We start from the raw sequence: 27,573 nt of genomic DNA, 5'->3' as shown, positions 1-27,573 counted from the left end.
AACCCCCCCTCCCACGGTCACTGTAGCTCATTCCTGGGTGATTCCATTTCCTCTTCCTCTCTCCTCTCCATCCACCAAGGCTCATTCCTGGTAGATACCATTCTCCCATACCATCCAGCTTTCCCATCTTCCCCATTTTTTACTGTGGCTCATTCCTGGAAGATATCAGTGCCCCTCACTGCCCGCTCGCACACATACATACCCTGTTCCTATCTACCTCCGTGGATTATGACTCACCACATCCATCTTTGCTGACTTCCCCTGTTCATGTGGTTCATTCCTGATGGATAACATCCACCCTCACTACCCAGTTTTCCAGTCTCCACCCATCTATATGGTTCATTCTTAGAAGATACCGATCCAACCTCCATGTCTCCCCCTATAACCTATGGCTCATCCCTGGAAAATATCATCCCCTCAGACACAATCACCCATCCTGCCCTCTGCCATACACTGTGGCTCATTCCTGGAAGATACCATCCCCCAACCTCCATCTTCCCTCAGGTCTCCCACATCCACTGTGTTGTTTCCAGGTTGTCACCACATCATCCAGTCTCCCAGTGTCTCTCTCCCACCTCCTCCATCACTACTGTTCCTTCCTGGAAGATAAATTTCCCTTCCAGCCATCCACCCTTCCTCTGTCCTCCTACAGTGGTTCATTCCTAGAAGATACCATCCCCTCAACCCTCAACTATTTCTATCCTTCCTATATTCCACCCCCACCAACTGTCGCATCCCTGGAAGATACTATCCACCTCATCAACCATCCTTTCAGTCTCACCAGTCAACTGGCTCATTTCTGGAAGATATCATTCCTCCCATGCTATATATCTTTCCTGTCTCTCCTATCTACTGAGGCTCATTCCTGGAAGATAACTTGCTTCCACTTCATTTACCCTTTCTGACTCCTCCCACCCCATGGTCACTGTAGCTCATTCCTTGATGATACCATCTTTTCATACCATCCTCTCTTCCCTAACTCTCCCAATCCACTATGGTTCATTCCTGGAAGATACCACCCCCTCAACACCATCCACTCTTCCTGTTTACCTCCATAGACAATGGCTATTCCTGGAAGATGCTGTCCCACCATCCATCCATCCATCCTGTCTTCTTCTCCCACCGACCATTTGCCATGGCCTATTCCTGGAAGAATCCCATCCTCCCACACCATCCTCTCTTCTTCCCCCACACCATCTATCCTAACTTTCTCCCCCATCCATGTGGCTCTTTCCTGGAAGTTACCATTGTCTCACACCATCCAGCCTTCCTATTTCCCCATCCACTATAGTTCATTCTTAGGAGATACCATCATCTAACACCATCCTTTCTTCCTTTGTCCCTATCCATTTGGCTCCTACCTGGAAGACACCATCACCCCACACGATTCAGCTTTCCTATCTCCCATCCCCCAATCCAAGTGGCTCATTCCTGGAAGATACCATCCTCTCACACATTCCATTCTATTCCACTCCCCCACCAAATGGCTCATTCCTGGAAGATACTATTCCCCCACACCATCAACCTTTCCTGTCTCCCTCCATGGATTAAACTCACTCAGGGAAGATAGCATCCCACCAAACATCCATTCTTGTCTCCCCAAGTCCATCGTGTTTCATACCTAGAAGATACCATCCCCTCACATATTTCATTCTTATTCTTTCCCCCCATCAATTGGGTCATTCTTGGAAGATACCCACCACCATGACTGCCACCACCACCACTCCCCCACCACGTCCCCCCCCCGCCCCGCTCCCGCTGCCAGCACAAACACCATCCAGGCTTTTTGTCTACTGGCATACACTATGGCTCATTCATGGACGATACCATCTGCATACACCAACAAACTTTCATTTCTTCCCCTTCCACTAGGGCTTATTCTTTGAAGATACCATTTCCCCACACCATCCACCCTTTGTCTCTCCTCATCTGCTATGGCTCACTCCTGAAACATGTCATCTCGATATTATCTATCCATCTGGTCTCCCCCCATCCACTGTGGCACATTCCTTATAGATTTCATATTCCCACATCATCTTCCCTTCCTCTATCCCCAAATACTGTGCCTCATTTCTGGAAGACACTCCCTTCCACACCATCCATCTTTCCTCTCTCTCTCCCTCAACCACTTTGTGGCATTCCTGAAAGATGCCTTGTCCCCCACACCATCCACTCTTTCCTATCTCCTCCCATCCTCTCTCACTGATTTTTAGTGGATGCACTGTCCTTGGTTCATGTTTAAAGATGGCTGCATCCAGAAATCTCTTCCTTACCCTCAGATCAAGATCCCTGTTTGTCAGTCTAGTAGCATTATGGAATTATGTGCATAATGTCAATCTTTCCTGCTAGAAAAATAATAACTCCATGAGTTTAGGGGCCATGCCTAACACATTCACCGCAATTCCTCACTGATAGCTACAGTGCCTTCACATAGCAGCCCCTGAACGCTGACTAAACAATCTGTAAGTATCTCAACTCATTACACATGTTTTCATTGAAAACATTATAAAACTTAGATTTTTTATTAATAAAGACTAGCTTGCCTTCCGTTCCATGTTTTTCTATATCTGTAGGGAACAACTTTAATATCTTTCTAAATTGCTTCTGCAGCTGACTACTGTATAATTTGAATACACAATTACTTGTTTTATTGCAAATCACACAGCCCTTTCATTAAAAAAATTCTACTTCATTTGCCTCCTCTTTTCTTTGTGTTAGATTCATTTTATGTTCAAACCCATTCAGCAGGGTCTAAAGTTCCCTCAAAGATGCTACTGACCGAAAGATCATTAGGTTTCCTCTTAACTTTTTTCCTACAACCTATTAAGAAAAACACTACAGGGGCCCTGGCTGGCTCAGTGGGTGAAGCATGTGACTCTTGATCCTGGGATTGTGGGTTCAAGCCCCATGTAGGGTGTAGAGATTACTTTAAAAATAAAATCTTAAAAAAAAAAAAAAGAAAAGGAAAACAGTATGGTTCAAGATAGGACAGAAAGGATCCAAAGGAAAGATGAAAGGTAAACTTTAAATAGTCAAGGTTATTTTATCCAAACCATAAGAGACTCTTAATCTCACAAAACAAACTGAGGGTTGCTGGGGGGTAGAGGGGTAGTGATAGGGTGGCTGGGTTACGGACATTGGGGAGGGTATGTGCTATGGTGAATGCTAATGAAATGTGTAAGCCTGATGATTCATAGAACTGTACCCCTGGGGCAAATAATACATTATATGTTAATAAAAATAATTTTTTAAAAAAGATTACTTTGTCCAGCAGATTTTATCGATGAGATCTTTCATGGTCATCTTGTCCCACTCCTCAGCATGTGGGGCCTCCCACGGTGCATCCGCTGGAATCTGCAGAGGAAGGAGGGCCCACATTCAGGTGTGATGGTTACTGCCCACTGCCGTGCCAACAGGCCTTCAGGAGAACCTCTGAAAACCAGTCTCTGGGTGTGTGTCGGGATGTGTGATTGGCACAGATAGAGGTGGGGTTGGGATGGATAGGTCTCTGCATCCTACGCCTTAATGTTGTTGCCATAATAATGATGATGGTGATGCAAAAAGGGGGGGATTACATATAAATGTATATATAAAAATGAATATGTAATTATGATGATGATCCTTCTTATTGAATGCCAACACCCATTTTAAGTGTGAGAGAGTGATCTTATGGAGCCTAGGCCTAAGTAAAAAAAACTTGGGGGGGGATAAATCCCTTTTTCCTTTACTATCTAAAGTGGAATCACACATGGATAAGAAAACTATGAATAGGGTAACTGGCAAACACACGTCACACAAATTCTCAGTGCCATGGAGTTGAAAACACACAGGCATTACAGTCAGAGAGATGTGGGTTTGAATCCTGGTTCCCTTGCAGTGTGGTGTTGGGGAAATTACCATAGCCCCTCAGCACTCATTTTCCTTGCAAGTGGAAATACTACCAACTTGGCAGAGCAGTTGGGCGCATTGTAAATGACATGTATGAATGTCCAGAGCAACGTTCCCTGCACTATTGGAAGGATATTAAGGTCATGTGTAAGCTGAACACACATTTTACCTCCTTCCCCATGTTATCCATTGTCCTCCACAAATTGTTGTAATCCAAATAGGCAATGGGATTCCATACCGGTGGAAAGGCCCCCCGAAATGGATAAGTTCTCCCCTACAACATAAAAGCAAAAGATAATACATTAAATTAGGATAGCATTCTAAATAACAAAACCCAGCCAACATAAGAGGCATTTTCAAACTAACAGTATGCTCTCCTATTGCAAAAGCATCACCTTTGATGGGAAGTAAATACATTTTATCTATAGAGGCCCCAAATTTCAATTAGATTAGCAAAATGCCTCAGGTGTTGTGCTACCTGCTTTTAATTTACAGGAATTAATAGCTGTGAACTTACTTGTACTTCTATAGAGAACATAAATATAAGTAGCTTATCCTAATATCTAATGCTGATGCCACAATATTCTCAACCCTTGAGCTCCTAGCTCACTAATCTCTTTGCAGGGATGCTTCCACTCAGATGAGAGCAGGATGATGACATGGAAGACTGTCCTTGGACCACACAGAAGACTGGAACAACAAAGCAGAATATCTCGGACTGAGTTTTAGGGTTCACATGGACTAAATAAAGACTGGCTAAACTACTGGCTATGCCTGAAGTCAAGAATCAAAATATGGGGGGAGCCTGGGTGGCTCAGTGGGTTGGGCGTTTGCCTTCAACTCGGGTCATGATCTCCGGGTTCTGGGATCGGGCCCCACTTTGGGCTCTCTGCTCAGCGAGAAGCCTGCTGCTCTGCCTACTTGTGATCTCTCTCTCTCTCTCTCTCTCTGTCACATGAATAAATAAAATCTTTTTTAAAAAAGGAATCAAAATACGGGAAACAGAATAATGGGCATTTGACATTTTTTTGGCTGCCCAGCATCCATGTTCCTCTCCCAGTATTATCCTAGTTCCTTTTTGGGAAACTGTCTCTCCTCTGTGGGTAGATGTGTAGGGAGGATGATTCTGGATATCATCTCCCATTACAGTAGGTGATGGGCTAGATCTTTCTCTACCCGCTCTGGATACTGGTGCAGCGGGGGTGTGAGCCTGTCAGCTAAGCTTGGCCAATCACACACACTCTCTGACCCTGGAATGAGTCATCCAACAACAGAAGAAAGCTAACTCTGGGTTCTCCTTCCCCATGGCAGCATGCTGTACACATGCTTCCGGCTCTAAAGACCATGGCTGTGGTTCCTGCCCCTAACTTTCCAGAGCTCCCCTGTACTCTGCCTATTCCTAAATGTGGCCCTCCAGCCTTTTGTTGGTTCTGTGGGCTCTCTGATATACTTTCACTAGATCCCCCTCTTGTTAGCCAGAAATGGCTTTCTATTGGCTGGTACCGAGACCTCAAACATAAAGATAGCAAATTATGTGCCACCATTGACTTCATTTCCATTGTGTGACAAGTCCTGTGCTATGCAAACATCGGGGTGAGGTGAGAGTGAACCCTGGGGTAGAGATACCAGGTCTGGGTATTTTCTAAGGTTTCACTCCTAATTCATTTCCTCTAAAAATAAAACATTCATAAGATTTAAATATTTTCTACTAATTCAATTTTGCTTGAGATTTGTATTTTTTAATCAAAGAAACACATAATACTCGCAGAAAGCCTACTGTGCATATTGCACAGTATTAAGAACTGTTTTGAATTAAGAAGGTGGGGGGAGGGGAACTAAAGCAAAACTCCTAACCATCAAGACCCAAGAGCATTTGCATTCATGTGCACACACTTACACACGCATGCATGCACACACGTACTCTTCAACTGAGTAACGATACACGGCAGCCATTAAGTGACAAGTAATTTTGCCTGCCACGGTAGCAAATTCAAATAACCCTGGCAGATTATGTGATCTGATTTCTTATCTGAAAAAATGCCATGTTTGTAATGCTGCAACAGAACTCTCCAAGACTCCAAACCTTTATCATCACCACCACTATTGCCACCATTATTACTAACATTTATTGAGATCTTTCTCCATGCCTGGCCCTGGCCAACCTCTTCATATGCATTATCTCACCCCAACCCTGTGGAGGCAAGCACTATTAATACTTCCATCTTATAAATGAGGAAACTAAAGCCCAGGGATATTAGCTGGAAAACAGCAGAATGGAAATTTCCTGTTCCCAAAGCCTTTGCTCATAAACATTAAGCTTTCTGGCCTTCCTATAGGGTTGACGGGATGTGGGGTTAAGTCTGTTCTAGAGACATATTAACCCTCCGAACTGGATGAGGGAGTGTTTGGAAATGTGAAAACTTAGAAATTTCCCACACCATCTTTTATGTTTCTAAGGAATAAAAGTGGAGACAAAGAAGCTCTGGGGTATAAGCTGGCTGTTGAGGAAACAGCGTCAACCCTGGGAAATGAGGAAGCATGGCTGGAGAAAAACAGGCAGACATTTTACCCAGAATGCTATGCTAGCTACAGAGAGGAGGCTGACGGTTAACAGCTCATGGGCAGCCTTCAGAACAGCGGTTGTCATTACAGTTCTTTCCTTAGTTGAAATCGGGGAAAATCTACATTTTCCTCTGTAAAATGTATTTATACTCAAGGATTAGTCTCATAAAAAACTGATCTTTGCTTTGAAAAGAAATACATTTATAAAAACAAACATGCTCAATCATCTGGGGACATTAAGATAAGTATAAATATAATTCAACAAAATGTGTCCCACATTCCTAATAAAGTTCTTCTCAGGATGATGCCAACCAGAGTCTCATTTCACACACGGCCTAAAGGCCCCATGATCTGAGCCTTGATTAAAAAAAAGGGGGGGCACCTGGGTGGCTCAGTGGGTTAAAGCCTCTGCCTTCGGCTCAGGTCATGATCCCAGCATTCTGGGATTGAGCCCCGCTCCGGGCTCTCTGCTCTGCAGGGAGCCTGCTTCCTCCTCTCTCTCTCTGCCTGCCTCTCTGCCTGCTTGTGATCTCTGTCAAATAAATAAATAAAATCTTAAAAAAAAAAAAAGAGGTGGCAGGAGAAGTAAAGAATCCAAGGAGAGAGGAGAGTCCAGTCTGGCAATCTTTTTAGAAACGGGAGCCACAGAAACACTAAAAGAAGACCATAAAGGCCGGCCGCCAGCCAACTACAACATTAATGTCTACCCTACTGACAGAGGCACCAAGTTGAAAAAGGGATTTGACTAATTAGTTTCACTCTTCATGACTGGCTTCTCTGCTCTTATTCCATAGAAAACCTAACAGTGGGACATCTGGGTGGTACAGTCGGTTAAATGTCTGTCGCTTGGTTTCAGCTCAAGTTGTGATCTCAGGATTGTGAGATCAAATCAAATCGAGCTCTGCACTTGGCATGGGGTCTGCTTGAGATTCTCTCTCCCTCTGCCCCTCCTGCTCATGCTCTCTCTCTCTAAAATGAATAAATAAATCTTTAAAAAAAAAAAAGAAAAGAAAACCTGTTTGCTAAAGAAACGCATATATGTGGGAATAGACTCCTACACGTTACCTCTTCCTTTCTCTGAAACCCCTGAAAGGCTTATTTCCTCCACGGCCTGCTTCTAAACTAGACAACTCAAGACAACTTTTTGCTCCTTGGAATCCCTAAAGCAGTGCAGTGGTAGGGCCTGGAGCTGTCTCTTGATGGAGTAAGAACAGCTTGACAACCGGACCTTCTCAAGCTCGTAAATGTGACTATACCGTTTTCTCCCAAAGGCACCGGTACTTTCTCAGTATTTCCAAATACTTCTAAATATTTCTAAGTGGTTCCTGCTCTTGGAAAATAAAAGGAAAAAAAATCTTGAGTAAAGGTCAAGTTCATTTTGTACCTATACTCTGGAGCCTTCCAACACTTCCAAAGTGGCCTTTAATCTCCAAAGCACAGTGTCTCCTAGTTGAGGTCAAGCAGAACACAATGTCCCTGGAACTGTGCCCCAAATACTTAAATCCCTTTGAGAAACCACATCCTCAATGTACCGATGTTCCTAATAAGAAGAGACTATTGCTAGGAGATGGCAATTTACGACTCCCACATCATTCTTTATTGTTGGTCTTACAAAATAAACCAAGTTTAGAGCAAGCGAGTAACATTTAGTGAATGGCGTGTTGGAGAGTTTCGGCTCTTTGTACATTTAGGTTTTAGTTAAACAAAAGGAAGTGGGTGTTATTAAAGAACATCACAGGCCCCTGAGGAAGGCTTCCAAGCAGTTTTTTTAATTATCTTGAAAATAAACAGTTATGTGCTAGACTGTTTGAAGAACAAGTCTGCCCAATTCCAATGAATTCCTTGGCATTCTCCTTGTCCCACTGTTTTGACAAGCCTATAAAACACATCTTTGGATGGTTTCTTTTCTACAGTATTTAATAATGCTTTAACTAAAGAAATCATCTAAAAAGGCATTAAATAGGATGGCAGTACTGTGTTGTACTCATAGTTAAAAAAAATCGTTTTCTTCCTCTTTCCAAATGCAGGTTAGCCAAGCTCTCTTCAAACCTACATCATTCTACTCGGCCAAAAACAAGCCATCCTAATATGGAAACATCTATCCCATGGTACGGCGCTGCTTGTTTCAAGTCTCCAACTAGTGTCCATCCTTCTTTGTAAAACCCTCCCATCCTCCATCCACTGCCTCCCGACGGTCTGATCCTCAGTCTTTTCCGCCCCCCATTTCCCCGCAGAACTCAGCCAATGTCTGGGTTTGTCCTTCGATTTGCGCAGTGTTACAGTGTACATCTTTCGAGCCTCTGCTCCCTCGATGTTGGAGAGAACTTCCAAACCATAACGTATAACTTCTCACACAACTTTCAAGGGCTGGCAGCACATTCCTGGGTGTTTGCTCATAACCTGATACTTCATCTTATTCTCAGTCTCTCTCTCTCAGGACTTGGAACCGCTACGAGGCCGTGTGGCAGCCCATGAGTTGTGCGGTCCCGTCTTGGGGAATAAGACAACTGAAAAGCTCAGGTACAAATGATGCCACAGAATTAAGAAGGAAAGGTTTCAAATGAAGCTATGCTGCCTTTCCCAAGGGACTACAGTTCTATACAGTAATTACAAACAAAGCAATTAAGGGATGCCTGGGTGGCTCAGCCAGCTAAGTATCTGCCTTCGGCTCAGGTCATGATCCCACAGTCCTGGATCGAGCCCCGCATCCTGCTCCCGCTCAGTGGTGGAGTCTGCTTTTCCCTCTGCCTGCCGCTTCCCCTGTTTGTGTGAGCACTTGTTCTAACTCTTACTCTCTCACAAATAAATAAAATCTAAAAAAAAAAAAAACAGAACAATTAAGATAGCAACAATATGACCTCTTCTGGAGGCTCTTGGGTAAGTAAAGATAATTGACAGAGCCTTTTCCTCTTTCACGAATGCCATTAACTCTGGAGAAACAGGCAGTTAGGAAAAAAGATGAAAATGTTACACGATGAGGATGAGTGGCTGCTTTTCCAGAACAGCTTTATTAAGACATAGTTCACATACTTGAGGGGCGCCTGGGTGGCTTGGGTCATGATCCCAGGGTCCTGGGACTAAGCCCTGCATCAGGCTTTCTGCTCAGTGGGGAGTCTGCTTCTCCCTCCCCCTCTGCCTGCCCCCCCCCCAAGCTCGTGCTCACTCTTGCTCCAATAAATAAAATCTTTAAAAAAAATTCACATCCTCCATAATCCACCCATTTAAAGTATATAATTCAATGGGGTTTTGGTATATTCGCAGAGCTGGGCATCCATTATGGCATCTAACTTTAGAACATTTTTGTCACCAGAAGAAGGAATCTTTAGTCATTAATAGTCACTCTCCACCCTCCCCCCACCCCATTTTGCTCTCTTCCAAAGCAGCTGCACTATCATGCAAAGCAGCTGCACCATTTTACTTTCCCACCAGTGACGTATGAGGGTTCCAATGGCTCCACTTCTTCACCAACACTTGTTACTGACTGTCTGATTCTAGCTAGCCTGGCGGGGCCAAACCGGTACCTCACTGTAGTTCTGACTTGCATTTCCCTAATTAGGGGTGATGGCCAAAGTCAAATCAGGCTCTGTCGCGATCTCTTTCTCTCTCAAACAAATAAATAAGTACATAAATAAATAGTTTTTTTTAGGAAAATTGTTTACTTGCTTTATTCTTATTCCTTACATCTTCCATATCACTATGCCTGGATTTCATGTCTGATTTCTCTTGGTTTTCATTGCTTCAAATTAAAATCCTGTGATCATCATAAGTGAGATGCATCACAGGATAATAAATTTGATGAATTTAGCAAGCTCACTACATCTCTGAAGATATTCAGAGGTTCACATGTATTATTATTATTATTATTATTATTTGTATGTATTAGATTTTTGACATATATGTGGGTATGTATATGTGTGTGTACACGTATAATTAATCCCAGCTGGTGCCTTGGCAGAGGCAGGAGAATTCATGACTCCACGCCTTTGGCTTAGTCCCTCCTGTGCCCTGACCCCGGGCCTCAGTCTCCATGTCAGGAAGATGGGACCCACAGTGCCCCTGAGCTGGATCCTCCATTGGGAGTCTATTAGGATGTGCTTTCTGTGTCTGGAGGTTGTCAGCATGAGTAAATACAGCTCTGAGACAAACATGGTCCCAAAAATCCTACCTAGTAGCGGAAGGTGGAAATGACTTCTGTTTCCTCTGGCAGACTAAAGCACTTTGTTGCCCATGGCACCTCACTATTTTTTATACCATTAAACTGATTTATGTAAGAACTTTCCCGACTAGTTTCAACACACCCAAGAAGGGCGATGTCTCACACTTGTTTATATCTCCTACCCTGCCTTGTATATACCAAGGTTCCAAGAAATGCTCGTTAAATGGAGGAATTGAAGGGATAAATAAATACAGGGGCGCCTGGGTGGCTCAGCCGGTTAAGCGTCTGCCTTTGGCTCAGTCATGATCTCAGGGTCCTGGGCTTGCCCTGCTCAGCAGGGGTCAGCTTCTCCCTCTCCTCCTGCCCCTCCCCCTGTTTGTGCTCTCTTTTACTTTTGCTTTCCCTCTCTCAAATGGATAATTAAAATCTTTTAAAAAGTGGGTGGAATACAATTCTTGCATGTTTAGCCCATCTGATCTCACATCTAGCTCTACCAGGCTCCAAAAATAGTCCAGCCTCTTTCTACACAAACAAATCCCTCTTTTCCCACCTCAGACAAGATCTTCTAATGAATGCCAATTTAGCACTGGTTTTTAATGATCAACTCCACAAACACACCTTTTCTAAAAGAGCTGAAGTCAATATTACCAACAGATTTACTAGAACTCCCTATGTGTAAGGTACTGAAGGGAAGAGAAAAAGATGAAAATCTCTAAAACCATTTCCTATGTGAGCCTTTCTCACTCTGATCTTTCTGGATGCTATGTAAAAATGGGTTCCATGGTGATGAATCTGGGAAATTCTGGCTTATAGTTAAACAGGTTTTCTTTTTAATTAAAAAAAAATTTCTGCTTATCCTTACAGGACCCCTAATTTGCTAACAAACATCTTGGCACTCAATGATAGGGATGGAACATGGAGCATTCCCACATGTATACGACCAAGAAACTCCCTCTCTAGCAAAGCGTTGCTGGGATTAATGTTGATTAGAAAATATTCCTTTAGACATGCTTTCTTCCTCTTCTGGCTGGCGCTCTCAGGGGTCCGAAGGGACATGGGAGAAGAGAGGCTAGAAAAAGGAGCCCTGCTAACCAGCGGATTTATTTTCCAAATGCTCCTCACGGGGATACAGTCTCCTGTGGACATCTCCTGAACAAGAATGCACGTCATCCCACAACACTGAGTCAATAGGAAAAATAAAATGAAATCACTTGTGCGTCTAGCTGAAATTGCAAGAGCTCTGTGCAGAGTCTTGAGCCTGGGACTCTCTGCCCCTGGGAAGCAGGCAGGACAAAGAGAAAGTACGTCAGAGCAGGTACAGAGGGTCAAGGGTAAAGCGGAGCTTCTTGCCAGACTGGCTGTTAACCGAGTGCATTCACCTTGTGTATCCCAGTGGATGGGGTTGGATCTGCGTGGAGTTACTTCGGCGATGGCTCCCGTGATCATGATGGTGCAGACGTGGAAGGGAGAGGAGAATGGGAGCCATCAGATCCTTAGCACCATCTTCCCCACATGTGACCATCAGAGAAGGATTTTTTTTTTTAAGTCTACCAACTGGGAAGAGCCACAGATACTCAGGACTTCTTTGGCCCATATAATTATGTAGATTAGCGATGGTGCCCACATCTGCGCCTTGGAGGCATCTTTTATAACCATTGCTGGGCAGCAAATATGGGCCAGTGGTGATTTCTTCCCATTGGCTCTGAAGCCTGAGGTTTTTTTCAGAGACATTTATCTGCTAGAGATGGCTGTGGAAACTAGGCCACTGGATACTTTGGCAAACACACAAAATTAAATCTCAGCCTGAGGTTCCCAGTGTATCACTTGAGTCTGACAAATTACAGAAACACTGTGAGAATGAAAGGAAACGGACTCGTAGTTCAGGAATTGATCCCTCTGTTTGAAAAACCTGACAGGAGAAAAGTCCTTTAAATGGAAAGGACATTTCCACAGTTTTCGGGATCAAAGTGTTCATTGCATTTAACTACAATTAACATTCACATTTTCTGTCATTTCACCTAGAATTTTCTTCTTTTGGTTGCATGAGACCCCAACACAAAGCAACAACAAAATGAAGTGTTATGAAGACAGTACTGGGCTGTTCAAATAGAAGGTCTCCACGTTAGGATCGGTATTTGTCTCTTCAGTTTCAAGGTCTGTGTTTGCTAAGGTTAGTTATCAACTACACTTTCACATCTGTCTTTCTCTCTCACTCTCTTCTGTAGGACCTTGAACCAAACACTTGCATTCTTACAACTTTCTCCCATCTTGAAAGTAAGGAAAACTGCTTACTAAAACTCACTTACTAAAACTCTGTGGTCCACCTGGTTTTCAAAGGGTATTTGTTCAAATGAGCTTGACACCGAAGTGAAAAAGCTTAGAGTCCAGGCCTGCAATAGAGGGCTACTATGGCAGCATCGATCCCATTAAATGGCAGGACAGGGCAACAACTGCAAAGACCTTCTGGTTGGGTTAGCATGTGCTCATGGGACATGGGAACTTCCCTTCTTCAGGAAGTGCCCAGAATGCATCAGCTATGGGATTTATAAGGACATTCAATGGTGTTTCAGTTTCAGCTGTTAGAAGGCTACTTTACAAAAGTTAGAAATTTCAGGACCAATGATTAACTCTGGGCTACGATAGTGGGTGCGTGTTCTTGGGTAAAGTAGGGCCTGCAGAGGGGAAAGCAGGGAGGAAGCAAAAATAGGGATGAAGAAAGTAGGGGGAGGAAAAAAGGAGTTTTTGACCTCAAACTAGCAACATTTAACCTGAAAGCTCAAAACCTCTAGCAGTTGGGTTATCATGGAGACGAGAGCAATTTCTGTTAAGAAAGGTCCTTATGTGACGCTTCATTCCACTGACAAGGTTCTTTTTGCCATTAACCACAATGCCAAGGCCCCACTAAAGGAGAAGATTGCAAAGTTCCACAGCCTTAGAGAAATCCTTCGTGTCTGACTGAATCCCCTTTCTGCGCTGCCACTGAAAGCCAGTTCACTGAGTCACAGAGGCCAAGTCTAGACCACTTCTCAGTGAATGCTGAGATAAGGATTGCCGTAATGAACTGGCCTTATTAAAAATGGTAACAAGAAGTATGAAAAGAGTTGAGTAACAAGAAGATGAAAAGAGTTTTGTGAATGGATGATGGGTGCACAATCATGTGAATGCACCTCATGTCACTAAATTGTACACCTAATGGTTAAGAAGATAAACTTTTGTTATGTGTATCTTACCACAATATTTTTTTGAGAGAGAGGGAGAGCACGCGAGTGCACATCCACGTGGGGTGGGGAGGCACAGAGGGAAAAGGAGAGAGAGAATCTTTAGCAGGCTCTATGCTCCGCGTGGTGCACGAGGCAGGGCTCAATCCCACGACCCCAAGATCATGACCTGAGCCAAAATTAAGAGTCAGACGTTTAACCAAATGAGCTACCAAGGCGCTTCCACAATTTTTTTTAAAAAACAGAAAAAAAAAAAAGGAAGGGAAAATATTTAACAATTCACTTGACTTTTCTATTTATTGGGCTGTCACTTCAACCAAGTAGAAGTTTTGTGCTCTACAAACTAAATGGGAGATTTCTCCCTGAAAGTTTATAGGAAAAAGGAGGCTTTGAGAGAAAATGGTTAATGCTGACCTAGTTTTCTAAACAGTACAAGGCTTTAAGAGTAATTTCTGTCATTACACTTTCCTGTCAACATAAGAAATAAATGAAAAAAAAAAAAAAAAGAGAAAGATGGGGCGCCTGGGTGGCTCAGTGGGTTAAGCCGCTGCCTTCGGCTCAGGTCATGATCTCAGGGTCCTGGGATCGAGTCCCGCATCGGGCTCTCTGCTCAGCAGGGAGCCTGCTTCCCTTCCTCTCTCTCTGCCTGCCTCTCCGTCTACTTGTGATCTCTCTCTGTCAAATAAATAAATAAAATCTTTAAAAAAAAAAAGAAAAAGAAAAAAAAGAGAAAGAAATGAAGTCTTTTTAAAATGGAGGGTGGAAAAGAATGGAAGTTACTAAAAACTATTTTTAACAAGCGACGTCCATGTATCTTTGTACTAAATACTTGATAGATGAACATATTTAGTCTGTCTGCTTTTAAAGACCCAGGTATAACTATAATTTAGAGAAGAAAGCAAATCATCCTTCTTATGTTACTTCATTTCTATGATCAAACAGAATTTCTTATCATGAGCACCTGCCCATTTACCATGTGCCTCTTCTTACCCAATTTTTTATCTCTACCCTAAATAATTACCCTGAAATAATATACATAATAAATAATAAAATAATATACAAATTATTTTAAATCTCTCTTTCTTTTTCTTTAAAGCCTCATTTATTTTTAAAGGGCGGAGAAGGACAGAGGGAGAAGGAAACAGAATATCTTCAAGCAGAGTCCCCACTGAGTACAGAGCCCAAGGTGGGGCTCGATCCCATGACCTATGAGATCATGCCTTGAGCCGAAATCAAGAGTCAGATGCTCAACCAACTAGGCCACCCAGTCTTTTTTATTCTTTTTAATCTTTTTTTTCTCTTTAAGCCAGGGAGGATACAATGGCATAAAATAAGGTACTCTTATCTAGATAATACTTTGACTAATGAGTTCATATAAATCACTTAACAAAATGAATATATACCCAACAATTTCAAAGCATGTCCTAGACCTCTAGACTTAGTAGTCTAACAGTGTAATAGTGTAATAGAAACCATCTGTAGTCTTCAGCCTGCTGAGCCTAACTGGGGTTCTCTGGGGGTTCCTTGGGAGTCAGGTGCTTACTGAAGGCCCAAGAGGCTCCAGATTTATGGCTCAGGATGCAAGAGAAGCAGCCACCCTGGTAAATGGAACCACATATGGCTCCCAGTGCCTGTGTCCACAGGAGGCCAGGTCCACAGGAGCCCCTACTGCCCGAGTAGCATGTCAGGAGTTCAGAACCCTTTGGGGTAAGGTGATTTTTGTCATACCTCACAGCTGTCTCTTACAGAGATTTATAAGTTGACCTTCTGCCTGTTGAATAAGGAACAATGTGACATAACCCACAGAACTCTGGGCTCAAGACATGGAAAGCCCGACTGTGGTGCCTAAGCTTTCTGAGCCTCAGTTTTCTCATCTGCAAGATGGAGGGGATTCTTATTACCTCATAGGATCACTAGGCAACTCACATGAGGCAACACATTACAGATAGAAGGCAACACCTGTGCATGGAGTGAGGAGGGATGGATATAAGTGATTAAAAGAAAGGAGACAAAGACAACAAGCAATACCCCTACAAGAGCCTTTGGTTCCTTGCCTTTCCTACTGAGCAGACTTGAAAGAGAAAGCATAACTTTATTTGAACATAAAAGATATACCTTCTGTGAGCTGATACGGAAAGGTGTTGAAAGCAGTTTAAAAATATATGTCCCTAATCCTAGAGAAACACTCTATTATAAAGCAAGGGGTCAAAGATACAGGTATTTCTGGCAAGCATTTAGACAAACTAAGAAAAAATAAATCCCCTGCTTTCAACACGGCCTTGTGGTTAAAACAGAGTTCACCTCTTTGCAACAACAAAATAATTTTTACTTAGTATTCCAGAGCACACACATTCTGAAAAGCCTTTGATTTCAGTCATTGGCATAGAAACCTCAAGTAAACAGCTGTGGGAAGAACAGAACCCATACTAGAAAACTTGCTTGGTGAGCTGTTACTATCAGGAAAGCCTACATTGTTTTAAATAAAATTTTATCACACCATTCTCTAAAAAGAAATGTGTGGTATATATTTAGAGTTTCCATTTTTATTTAGAGAGAAAGTGGGAATGCATAAATGTGTCAAGTTCTCCTTCAGAGCGGCGCCTGCCAAATGCCTTGCTTCATCTTTCGAGGCAGTGTTCTCCCTCTCTACAGAGTACCTGCACTGTGAATATCTGGAAGAACCCAATAAAAGAAAAGAAAAGAAAAGAAAAGAAAAGAAAAGAAGAGAAAAGAAAAGAAAAACAGGAGCGCCTGAGTGGCTCAAAGTGTCTGCCTTTGGCTGAGGTCATGATATCTGGGTCCTGGGATCAAGCCCCACATCAGGCTCCCTGCTCAGCCAGGAGCCTGCTTCTCCCTCTCCTTCTGCCTACTTGTGCACACACACACACACACACACACACACACACACTCTCTCTCTCTCTCTCTAATAAATTAATTAAAAGAAGAAAAAAGAAAAAAGAAATCAAGCATTTCTTCCTCCTTCTCTAAGACTCAGTACTGCAAAATTTAACAAAAAGTCTCCACAACTTCATGAACTTTACTCATAAAATAATCATAATGATGGTACACCTAACTTACTAATGCAAGTAACTGATCAATCAATCCAAGAAGCACTCAAGTCCATCTACTTGTCTTACACCATCCAGAGGAAAAGAAGTGATAAAGAGAGTGTTTTAGACACACCTAGCTGATGCCACTTCAAATCCACCTTTTAGGGTAAAGACAACATGGTTGATTTAATTTCACAAATGAGATACAATCACCTAAACAGACCTGTATCAAATTCACCACATTCATAAAATCTGTTAAAAAACCTATTCTATAAGAATCACAATCCACTAGGCAGCCTGGCCGGCTCAGTGGGTACAGCATGGGATGATTAATCTTGGGGTTGTGAGTTCAAGCCCCAGGTCGGGTGTAGAGATTATTTTAAAAATAAATAAATAAATAAACTGAAGAGAAAAGAATCAGGATATACTAAACCAGAATTAGGATAGGTATTCTATTCACAAGATCCATGAAGTATACAGGCAGAAATGTTAGCTAAAGGTAAGCTCCATGCAAGCAGGAACTTTGATCATGTGTCTACCATTTCCAGCCTAGAACAGTATCTTGTACAGAGAAGACTCTACAGTAACTATTTATTGAACTAATGGATAAATTTGCCAATAATGACATGAACTCTCTGCGATTAGACGGAGTCTCCCTGGGAAGGGAAAGAATGTTCAGCTCAGAGGCGCAGGCTTGGAACTCCACACTGTTGTGTCAAAATTTGCACTGTCAACGCGATCTACCAAAGGTTATGAAAAATTCTTTGATGAATAATAAAAATCATCCTAGAACACGTCGAAACTTGATGCACTACAATCTACTGCCAGAAGAAATAACTGAGCTATTCCTTACAGCTGCATGCTGGGAAAATTTAACAGCTAACGCAACCTGGACCATAACTAATACGGCTTAGTTTTAACTAGACAATGTCAATCTTCTGATGGTTCACCTACTACCATTTTGGTGGTATTTACTGAAAAGCAAGCACTGTGGGAGATTATAAAAGCTCGGGTTGTCACAAGAGCCAATGCAGAGAGTGCCATGAAGATAATTTGCATTATTAACCCTATGCACTATGGTGATGGGATAAGATCCATTTCTTCCCCCTCAGAAGTGGACTGAACAGTGAGGGTTGATATATTTTTAAATAAGTGGAATTATTTTTTGCCGTATGTTTTATTAATAATCTTACATGGAATAATAAGACTCCCCTAATCTGGCCTCCTCGCTTTACAACTTCCTGGTCATTATAAAAACATCAACCCCACTGAATATTTCTCATTGCAGAAATGATACGATTTACCAGAACCCTAGCAGAAAGGCATTCATTCAGGTAAAATAACTTAACCTCTAAATGACCCACTATAGTTTTACCTTAACATTGCTGTCTAACTTGGGGGAAAACACATGTTCTTTGGCAGTTTAAGGTATGTGAGGGGATGGTCTGTTTAATCGAACTTCTAGAATCCATCTTTACTTTAGATGAGAATAGGTCTTCGATGAAAAGAATGGTATTTAGTTTCATCCCTTAAATAGGTGCATATTTGTTAAGTCAGTCCTAAAATTGATGAACAGTAGGAGCTCAGGGGATAGGCAGACCATTAATAGTTCCATAGCCTTCACTATAAGTCAAGCAGAGAAAGACAACTATCATATGATTTCCCTGATATGAGGAAGTGGTGATGCAACATGGGGGCTTAAGTGGGTAGGAGAAGAATCAATGAAACAAGATGGGATTGGGAGGGAGACAAACCCCAAGTGACTCTTAATCTCACAAAACAAACTGAGGGTTGCTGGGGGGAGGGGGTTTGGGAGAAGGGGGTGGGATTATGGACATTGGGGAGGGTATGTGCTTTGGTGAGTGCTGTGAAGTGTGTAAACCTGGTGATTCACAGACCTGTACCCCTGGGGATAAAAATATATGTTTATAAAAAATAAAAAATTAAAAAAAAATAGTTCCATAGCCTTGTCAAGTTGCTTTCCTTTGCGGAACCTCAGCTTTCTCCCCTGTAAAATGGGGACAATTGTACCTGCCTAACAGAGTGGATGTAAGGAGTTTGTGCATAAAAAGAGCACTTTGTTATTTACTGTGAGCCTCCAGGGAAAATAAAAATCTCTCAGCTCCAGAATGTTCAAAAGGAAGAAGTTAGAAGCCCAAGTCTGCTCAGGTTCCAGGACAATCACCAGACTCATTTGCCTCCCAGTTGGACTGGGGAGTGAGTGAATGGACGTGACTGTTGGTGTAATTAGTAGTTGAGTGCGAATACGTTAGGTAGGCTAACACACGCAAATGTGCTCAGCAAATGTTAGTTGCTACCATTCTCAGTGTTGTTATTGCCTAGTCCAGGGAAACACCATCCCAGGCAGAAAAGAGAAAGTGGGGAAGCAAAGGGGTGTTTTCCCTTTGTGATCATGAAGCCTCTGGAAACCTGCATTCATCAACACTTTGCGTCATTTTTTATACTTTTATACTTTCTTCATTCCTCCCTAGATTTCTGAACTCCATTTTGCCAGACTCTTCCCCCAAGCATCCCGAACCATCCCAAAGCAGCTATCAGAATTTCCCCAGATTTCCCTGATTGTGCATCAGTGTGCATACCCTCACAAATTCCCTCGACCCCAAGCATCAGAAGTCCCCACAGGTGTGGAGCCTGACTGCCTGGGGAGCGGGGGGAGCTGTTGAGAAGTGACTCTACCACTAATTATGTACTATACAGTGGCTAACTTAATACAAAATAAAAGGAGTCTCTCCCTCTCCCTCTCCCTCTTCCCACTCCCCGCTGTGCTCTCTCACTTTCTGCAATAAACACATAAATGTATATATAAAACAATAAAGAATGAGTAAACTGCCATGGCAGATCAGAGAACTTGTGACCTCTCAAGGCACATCTCCAGACTCCAGCTGCTCCATGCTGGGCTTCAGTAAGAAAGAATAACACTGGCAACAGCTGCCGTTTCCTGTGTGGATGTCAGCAGAGTTTAAATAATCTCATTTCAACAGTACGAAACTGCACAACCCAGCTAGACTTCCCAAGAGTCAAGGTGTGACACAGAGGAAATTATCCAATTGTGCAAAGAAATGTCAGGTAAGAATGAGAATGAATAACCTGTTCGGTCTTAAGAAATGGCCTCAGACTACTGTGTTCCTTGGGGCCTTAGAATTGCCTCATAGGTGCCTGGGGGGCTGCCCAGGGCACTGTGTGTGTGTGTGTGTGTGTGTGTGTGCGCGCGCGCGCACACGCACGTATTTCCACCACAGATGACTCCCGCTCCCCTCATCTCCCCATCCTCCACTCTCCATAAAGGGTAAAGAGGTAAAAAAAAGCTGAGAGCCTCTTACCCCTACTCCAGTTGGACTGGGGTGAGGGTGGACAATTCAAGGGCTACAGTGGGTGAAGTGGAGGAGAGCCAAGCTGATGCCGGCAGTGTTTCCCAGAGTCCACAAGGATTTTTTAAAAAGAAAAAAGAAAAGAAAACACAGAATACTACTGTAGAGCTGACAGCCTACTGGTAGAATGGCTTTGAGAAAAAAACAACTAAAAACAAAAACAAATACTTTCCCAAATACAGTGCTCTCCTACTGGTCAGTTGAGTAAAATGTCAGACTTACCTTGACATATTGTACAAGACGTTCATTTACGTTCACTTTGTAAGTTTCTAGACCCAGCTCCTTGGATAAACGTAAGATTCTGTTCTGGGTTGGTCCCACATAAGCCCCACCAACATCTACGTAATTGACATGTTCATTCTGTAGAAAGAAAAAGCGGCCAGAAGATTTCAGTTAAAACTCGGGGGGAAAAAAACCTTCAATGTCTTATTTAAAGACAAAAACAATTATTATTTACAACTCACATATGCCTTGCTTTGCTCTTAGAGAGTGCAACTGAAAACGGCAACCCTTTCTCCTCTGCCCAAGGACCAGGAACAACCCGGTATGACACTCATCACAAAGCAATCCCATTTGTATAGTTACTGGGGAGGCCGATCCGACAATGGCACGTATCACAAATAAAAAATGCTGTAGTACATTCTGCCGATCTAGATCCTTTTCAAAGCATTTAGGTTTTTCTGTATGTTTTCTTTGGGGCTGTTGCTGTAGGCCTAATTCTCTGATTTCCAACAGAAGTTTTAAATCAGCCCACACTGATGGGCTCTTGATCTTATTTTAAAATATTAGCAGGGGGCAGGGGGCACCTGGGTGGCTCAGTCAGTTAAGTGTCTGCCTTCAGCTCAGGTCATGATCCCAGGGTTCTAGGATCGAGCCCCGCATCAGGGAGTCTTCCTTTGCCTTTCCCCTGCACCCCGTTCATGCACTCTCTCTCTCTCTGTCAAATAAATAAATCTTTAAAAAAATAAAAAATAAAATAAGACACTAGCTGGGAAGAATATATCACAGGAAAAGGTACACAAAGCTATAAAAAGATTCATATTAGACCTAACAAATCATTTTATAAATATACAAACCTTCCTTCATAAACCGAAATTTACTTTCCCCTCTTTTGTGCAGTTCTACATTTTCTCCAGCTTTTTTATGAACACATTTCCCGGTAATTTAATCAATAGACTGAATATTGGTGACTTACATCTCCTCCGTGTTTTTGTAATAACTTCTTTTGGGTCTGCTTCTATTTTGTTGTCTATATCCGTTCTCATCCATGTTGCCTTTCCTCCTTGTTTGCCTGATTAATCTCTACTGAGTGCCACTCATTGAATTTGAAAAAATACAAACTAACTCGAATCCTAGGAGGATATCTTTCTCAGAGAGGATCTCTGTCTGCTTCTGCCCAACACCTAGGGGCCCTTATAATATGAGATAACTTTATTGCATTTCCTGGGCCTGATACGATTTGAAGCCAGGCTGAAATGCACACACACTCCAGTCTTCTTACAGCTCATCCCAAGGACACAGGCCAACCCAAAGCGTGAGAGCTGTACCAATGCCTCCCTCCATTTGCACACAGTCTGGTGGGCTCTGGACTTGACCCTCAGTTGCTCTAGCTTTGGATGATTTTTGCAAGTCCTTCTCAGCCTCTCACTTGCTTCTTCAGTGGTCAGTAAACTCCCCCTCCCCCTCCCCACCTTCCAGGGGAAAAGTAGGCCAAACCTTCCTGATTACAGTGCAGTGATTCTTCACTACATTCTTAGCTCTCTGATGCTTTGAAGATTCGTGTGTATAAAACGCAATTTGTCCAATCTCTTTGCATTTAGTAGGAGGGTTGGGGTGATTCGCCTAAGTGTTATTTCCAGAAAAGTGATTGTCTAGTATCATTCAACTTGTCTTCCTGGCAAAACACAACCTGATATTATCTTTCTATCGCAGGATATGCTTTGCTAACATTTTGTTTAGGATTTCTGTAGCCAAGTTCATGAGTGAAATTGAGATTCTTGTACAACCCTAGTCTCCCCTTTGTGTTAGAGTATTGCTAATCTCACAAATTAGTGATCATACTTTCTTCTAGTCTTTGGAAGTGTTTGTATATACATAGAATTATTTATTCTTTAAACATTGGGTGGAATATAATTCTAGAGCTATCTAGGCTTGCTGTTTCCATTGTTGAAAAATCTTAAACTATGAGATGCGATTTACTTTGAGGCTAAACCACGACCCATATTTTCTATTTCTTTTTAAATCAGTTAATTTTGGTAAACATATTTTTCCTTATACATTTTGTGTATGTTTCAAAACTATTGGTTTAAAGTTAATAACATCCTTTTTTCATTTATTCTTTACTGAATCACTGGTTATATCTACATTTTCATCTCTTTTATTGTTTATTTGAGATGTCCCTTTTTTTTTTCTTGAAAAATCTTACCAAACACTTCTCGATTTTTAGTTTCTTCAAAGAATCAACCTTTGTCTCATTGATCCTCTTCATTGAATATTTATTTTCTATAACATGGATTTATGCTATTTCCCCCTTTTAGATTATATTCTTAATTTTCTAACTCCTCACGTGCTTTTTTAATTCATACTGAGCCTTTTTTTCTTTCCCAGTAGAAGAATTTAGGCTATAAATCATCCTCTAAATATTGCCCTAACTACATACACAGCTTTATTTTAAATATTTCAATGTGCAGTCTTAAGTATTTTCATGTTTCCATTATAATTTCTCTTTAGACTTGTGTTTCTAAAAACTTTGCTGGATTTTAACTTCTACAGCTGGGATTTTTTTTTTTTAAGTTATCTTTTTGTCATAAGTGCACTGTGGTCAAAAAATGTGGTTTCTATGACAATTATTGAGACTCATGTTATGACCTAGCACATGACCAATTTTCAAAGATTTTCATATTTGCTTGAAAAAAATATAGTCCATAAAATGATATGCATGACTTATACATGTCCATCAGAATGAGCTTAATTGTGCTCAGACTTCTTCTGTTTGGAAATTATGTAAAAAATCCCCTACTCCATTGGGCATTTATCTTTGATTCCTGTTAATTTTTGCTTTATATTTTGAGGCCACATTATTCACTGTTTAAAAGTTCAGAACCGTTTGATTTTCTGTCTTTTTTCATTATGTACTGATACTTATTTCAATGACTTTTTTTTTCAATGACTTTTTTGTTCAAAGTTTACTTCGTCTGATATTAATATAGCTATAACAGCTTAGATTAGTATTTGTCTATCTCTTTTTCTATCTTTCAGTTAGAGTTTGTAGTCTGACGATTGTTTTCCTTTGACAAACTTAGAATTTACATATATTATTCCTTTTTAAGTGCTTTAACTTACTTGTTATTTTATTATGCCTATTCAAATAGTTTTTCCCCAGATTTCTTTTCTTCTTTTGGAATGAGGGGTTTCTTCTTTTTTCTTTTTAAATTTTTTTCTTGTACTTGTTTGGAAGTTAGGCCTATTTTAGACTTTTTCCTAGCAATATTAACACGCACACTTAATATAGTCTAAAGTTTATCAGTGGATTATCTTCCTACTGAAAACTACGAAAACCTTCATGCTTCAACTGTGATCACCCTTTTTCCAACCCATAAGCTATAAAAGTACTTTAGTTCAGATTTGTCTTGAAACAAATCTGACACTACTTTGTTTTATTGTTTTGATGTTGCCGAATTATATTTAAATATTTACCAATATCTTTGCTCACTGTCCCCTCTTGAATCTCAGACCTTTTATTTGTAATCTTTTTCCTTCTGCTTGAAATACATTTTTCTTTATCATCTCTTCCAGTTTGGGTCCTAAAGCCTTTGTTTTTGTCAGTCTGGCAAAAAGATTTTTTCAAGCAGGTAATGAATTCAGTTTAGTTCCTCTTTCTCACTGTCTCAGAACATTAAAGATATCTTCTGGAAGGGTGCCTGGGTGGCTCAGTGGGTTAAAGCCTCTGTATTCAGGGCATGATCTCAGGGTCCAGGGATCAAGCCATGCATCAGGCTCTCCACTCAGCAGGGAGTCTGCTTCCCTGCCTCCCTCTCTGCCTACTTGTGATCTCTGTCTGTCAAATAAATAAATAAAATCTTAAAAAAAAAAAAAGATATCATCTGGCATCTGGTTTTGTTGTCCAAGGGTCACTCATAAATTTAATTGTTGATTTTTTAAGAGTATGTATGATTTGCCTTTTTTGCTCTTTAAAAAATAATTGCTTATGAGATCTCTTTTATTTGGTATACTGCAGCTTCTCTGTCCCTGGGTGAGAATTTCTTTTCCTTTATCATGCATTGGACCTGACAGGTTTTGTCTTGTGTTCCAACAATGCTGGGAATATCAGCTAGTATTTTTTTAAGATTTTATTTATTTATTTGACAGAGAGAAATCACAAGTAGACGGAGAGGCAGGCAGAGAGAGAGAGAGAGAGGGAAGCAGGCTCCCTGCTGAGCAGAGAGCCCGATGCGGGACTCGATCCCAGGACCCTGAGACCATGACCTGAGCCGAAGGCAGCGGCCCAACCCACTGAGCCACCCAGGCGCCCCAGCTAGTATTTTTTTATACCATCATAACTCTATCTTTCACGTTTTAGCTGCTTGCCACCCTTGAAAACATATTTTCTAATCTTTGCTTCAGAATTTCATGCTAGGCAGTTTTTCTAGATCTAGCAGTTCATTCACTTTCTTTAGCTGTGTCTAATATATTGTTAAATCTGCCTGCTAAATTTTTTCATTTTAATTAGTATATTTTCATTTCCAGAATTTTTTAAAAATTTACCAGATCATTTTTTAGTTTCTTTACCTGATCCTAGTTTTAAAACCACTTCTTTTCTTTAAAACATGCTGAACAGAAAAACCAAAGATTAAAAAATAAATTAATTTAAAAATTTAAAAATAAAACAAAAATATGCTTAACTATAATTTTTTACTCTTTGCATTATATGACTGTTACAAAATCTTTCTGGATCTTTTTTTTTCATGCTTGTCCTTTTTTGGTGCCTCTTTTCCTAGTGTGCTTTTTCATTTTTAACTATGAGTTACTTATTTTCTTTGGAACATTTCCTCTGTAAATGATTTGAGGCCTGGATGGAAAGGATTTGAGTCTATTTTTGCTTTGGGGATTCATTTGTTTATTCAACAAATAGACTGTGCTTTCCTACAAGATGCCAGGTACTCTTCAAGGAGCTTCTGTTACATCAGTACACAAAACAAAGATCCCTGCTCTAAAGGAACCTACATTCAATGGGAAGAGACCCATTGGGAATAAACCCCAAACATAATAACTAAGTATCTCAGAAGTTGATAAGAACAATGAAAAACAAAAAAATTACAGTAGGACAAGGGGTCTAAAACAGCAGAGGAGAAAAGGAAAGATTGCAATTCAACATACAATGGATATGTCAGCCTCCTTGAAGAGGTAATATTTGCATAAAGACTTGAAGGAAATGAAGAGATTGTCCACATGCCAGGAGAAAAGCATTCCTGGCAGAAATTAACAAGACGGGAAAAACAAGTGTTGGTGAGGATGTGGAGAAAGGGTAGCCCTTTTACACTGTCGGTGGGAATGCAAGATGTTGCAGCCACTCTGAGAAACAGTACAGAGGTTCAATAGAGCAACCCTATGACCCCACAATTGCACTACCAGGTATTTACCCCAAATATATAGATGTAGTGAAAAGAAGGGGCACATGCACCCCAATGCTCACAGCAGCAAAGTCCACAATAGCCAAACTGTGGAAGGAGCCAAGATGTCCTTCAACCGATGGATGGATAAAGAAGATGTGGTCCACATATACAATGGAATATTACTCAGCCATCAGAAAGGATGAATACCCAACTTTTGCACTGACATGAATGGAACTGGAGGGGATTATGCTAAGTGAAATAAGTAAAGCAGAGAAAGACAATTATCATATGGTTTCACTCAAATGTAGAACATAAGGAATAGCATGGAGGACCACAGGGAAGGGAGGGAAAACTGAAGGGGGAGAAATCAGAGAGGGAGATGAACCATGACAAACTAAGGACTCTGGGAAACAAACTGAGGGTTTCAGAAAGGAAGGGGGTGGAGGGATGGGGTAACCAGGTGATAGGTATTAAGGAAGGCACATGTTGGGATAAGCACTGGGTGTTATATGTAACTAATGAATTGCTGAACACTACAACAAAAAGTTATGATGTACTATATGCTAACTGAACATAATAATCAAATAAAACCTACAGACCAATCAAATAACATGCAAATGCTTATTAAATGTCTACTCTAAAACAAACAAAGAAAATACAGCCAGTGCAAACTCTTAAGGCAGAGGGAGTCTACTGTGTTCAAGAAATAGGAGACCAGTATGGCTAAAACAGAGTGAGCAAGGAAAAGAGAACTGAAGGGGCACCTGGGTGGCTCATTTGGTTAAGTGTCTGACTTGATTTCCGCTCAGGTCATGATGTCAGGGTTGTGAGAGCAAACCCCACACTGGGCTCTGTACTGATGTGGAGCCTTCTTGGGATTCTCTTTCCCTCTCTCTCCCTTTGTCCCTTCTTCCCTTAAAAAAAAAAGGAAAAGAGAACTGGAGATGAGGTTAGACAGGTTATTGGGGGCAGGTCACAGAAAGCTTTACAGGGCATTGTAAGGACATCAGCTTTGCCTCTGAGAAGGAAAGCCTCTGGAAGCTTTTGAGCAGAGACGTGCCAAGATCTGACTTAGGTCTGAAAGGCTCACTCTGGCTGCTGTACTAAGAGTAGATTCTAGGAGGCGAGGGTAAAGCAGGGTAGTCAGTTTCAGGAGGCCATCACAGCAATCTGGCCAGAGATATTGGTGGCTCCCCCCAGGCGTTAGCCATGGAAGTGGTACAGAGTGTTGAATTCTGGTGGTATTTTGAAGGCTGAGCCAACAGAATGAATGTGGAGCCTGAGAGTATTGAGTGTGATGCTTGAGGTCTTTGGAGTTGCTATCCTTTGATACCGGGAAGGCTACTGGAATGGCAGTCTTAACAGAGATCAGCAGAAACTCAGGTTGGGTACATGAAATCTGAGATGTCTGTTCAACCTCCAGGAGATCTGCAAATTTCTGATTTCCATGTCAAGGCAGCAATGTATATTTTATTCAGCATTGTGCTTATTGCCATGGGGAGCGTTAATCAGGGCTTCCCATTCTGCCCTAATATCAGAAATGAGGTGTGCCTTTCACTTCTTTCACCTGTCCCTTATATAATCCTCACCTTCTCTTTCACTAAGCCTTGGTACTGTCTCTAAACCTTCTCCAGCACCCTTCTAAAATATAAAACAGAACTGGCGTCAGTACTCCAATAAATTTCTAGGCTTTGACAA

At 41.5% G+C, this 27,573-nt stretch overlaps 1 protein-coding gene across 1 annotated transcript in view; it reads right to left on the bottom strand.

Moving 5' to 3' along the window:
• LOC131822198 (amine oxidase [flavin-containing] A) overlaps positions 1–27,573 on the bottom strand; it is a 68,767-nt gene that overhangs the window by 17,730 nt on the left and 23,464 nt on the right. Inside the window, exons 3-5 of the mRNA XM_059158645.1 lie at positions 20,486–20,623; positions 4,058–4,162; positions 3,263–3,354 (exon numbers count right to left, since the gene is read on the bottom strand). Coding sequence (XP_059014628.1) covers positions 3,263–3,354; positions 4,058–4,162; positions 20,486–20,623 — 335 coding nt within the window. The remainder of the gene's footprint in view (positions 1–3,262; positions 3,355–4,057; positions 4,163–20,485; positions 20,624–27,573) is intronic.

The sequence above is a fragment of the Mustela lutreola genome, chromosome X (genome assembly GCF_030435805.1).
Source record: "Mustela lutreola isolate mMusLut2 chromosome X, mMusLut2.pri, whole genome shotgun sequence".
NCBI lineage: Eukaryota > Metazoa > Chordata > Mammalia > Carnivora > Mustelidae > Mustela > Mustela lutreola.
The sequence above is the reverse complement of the archived record's forward strand: the minus strand, read 5'-3'. Positions and strand labels throughout refer to the sequence as shown.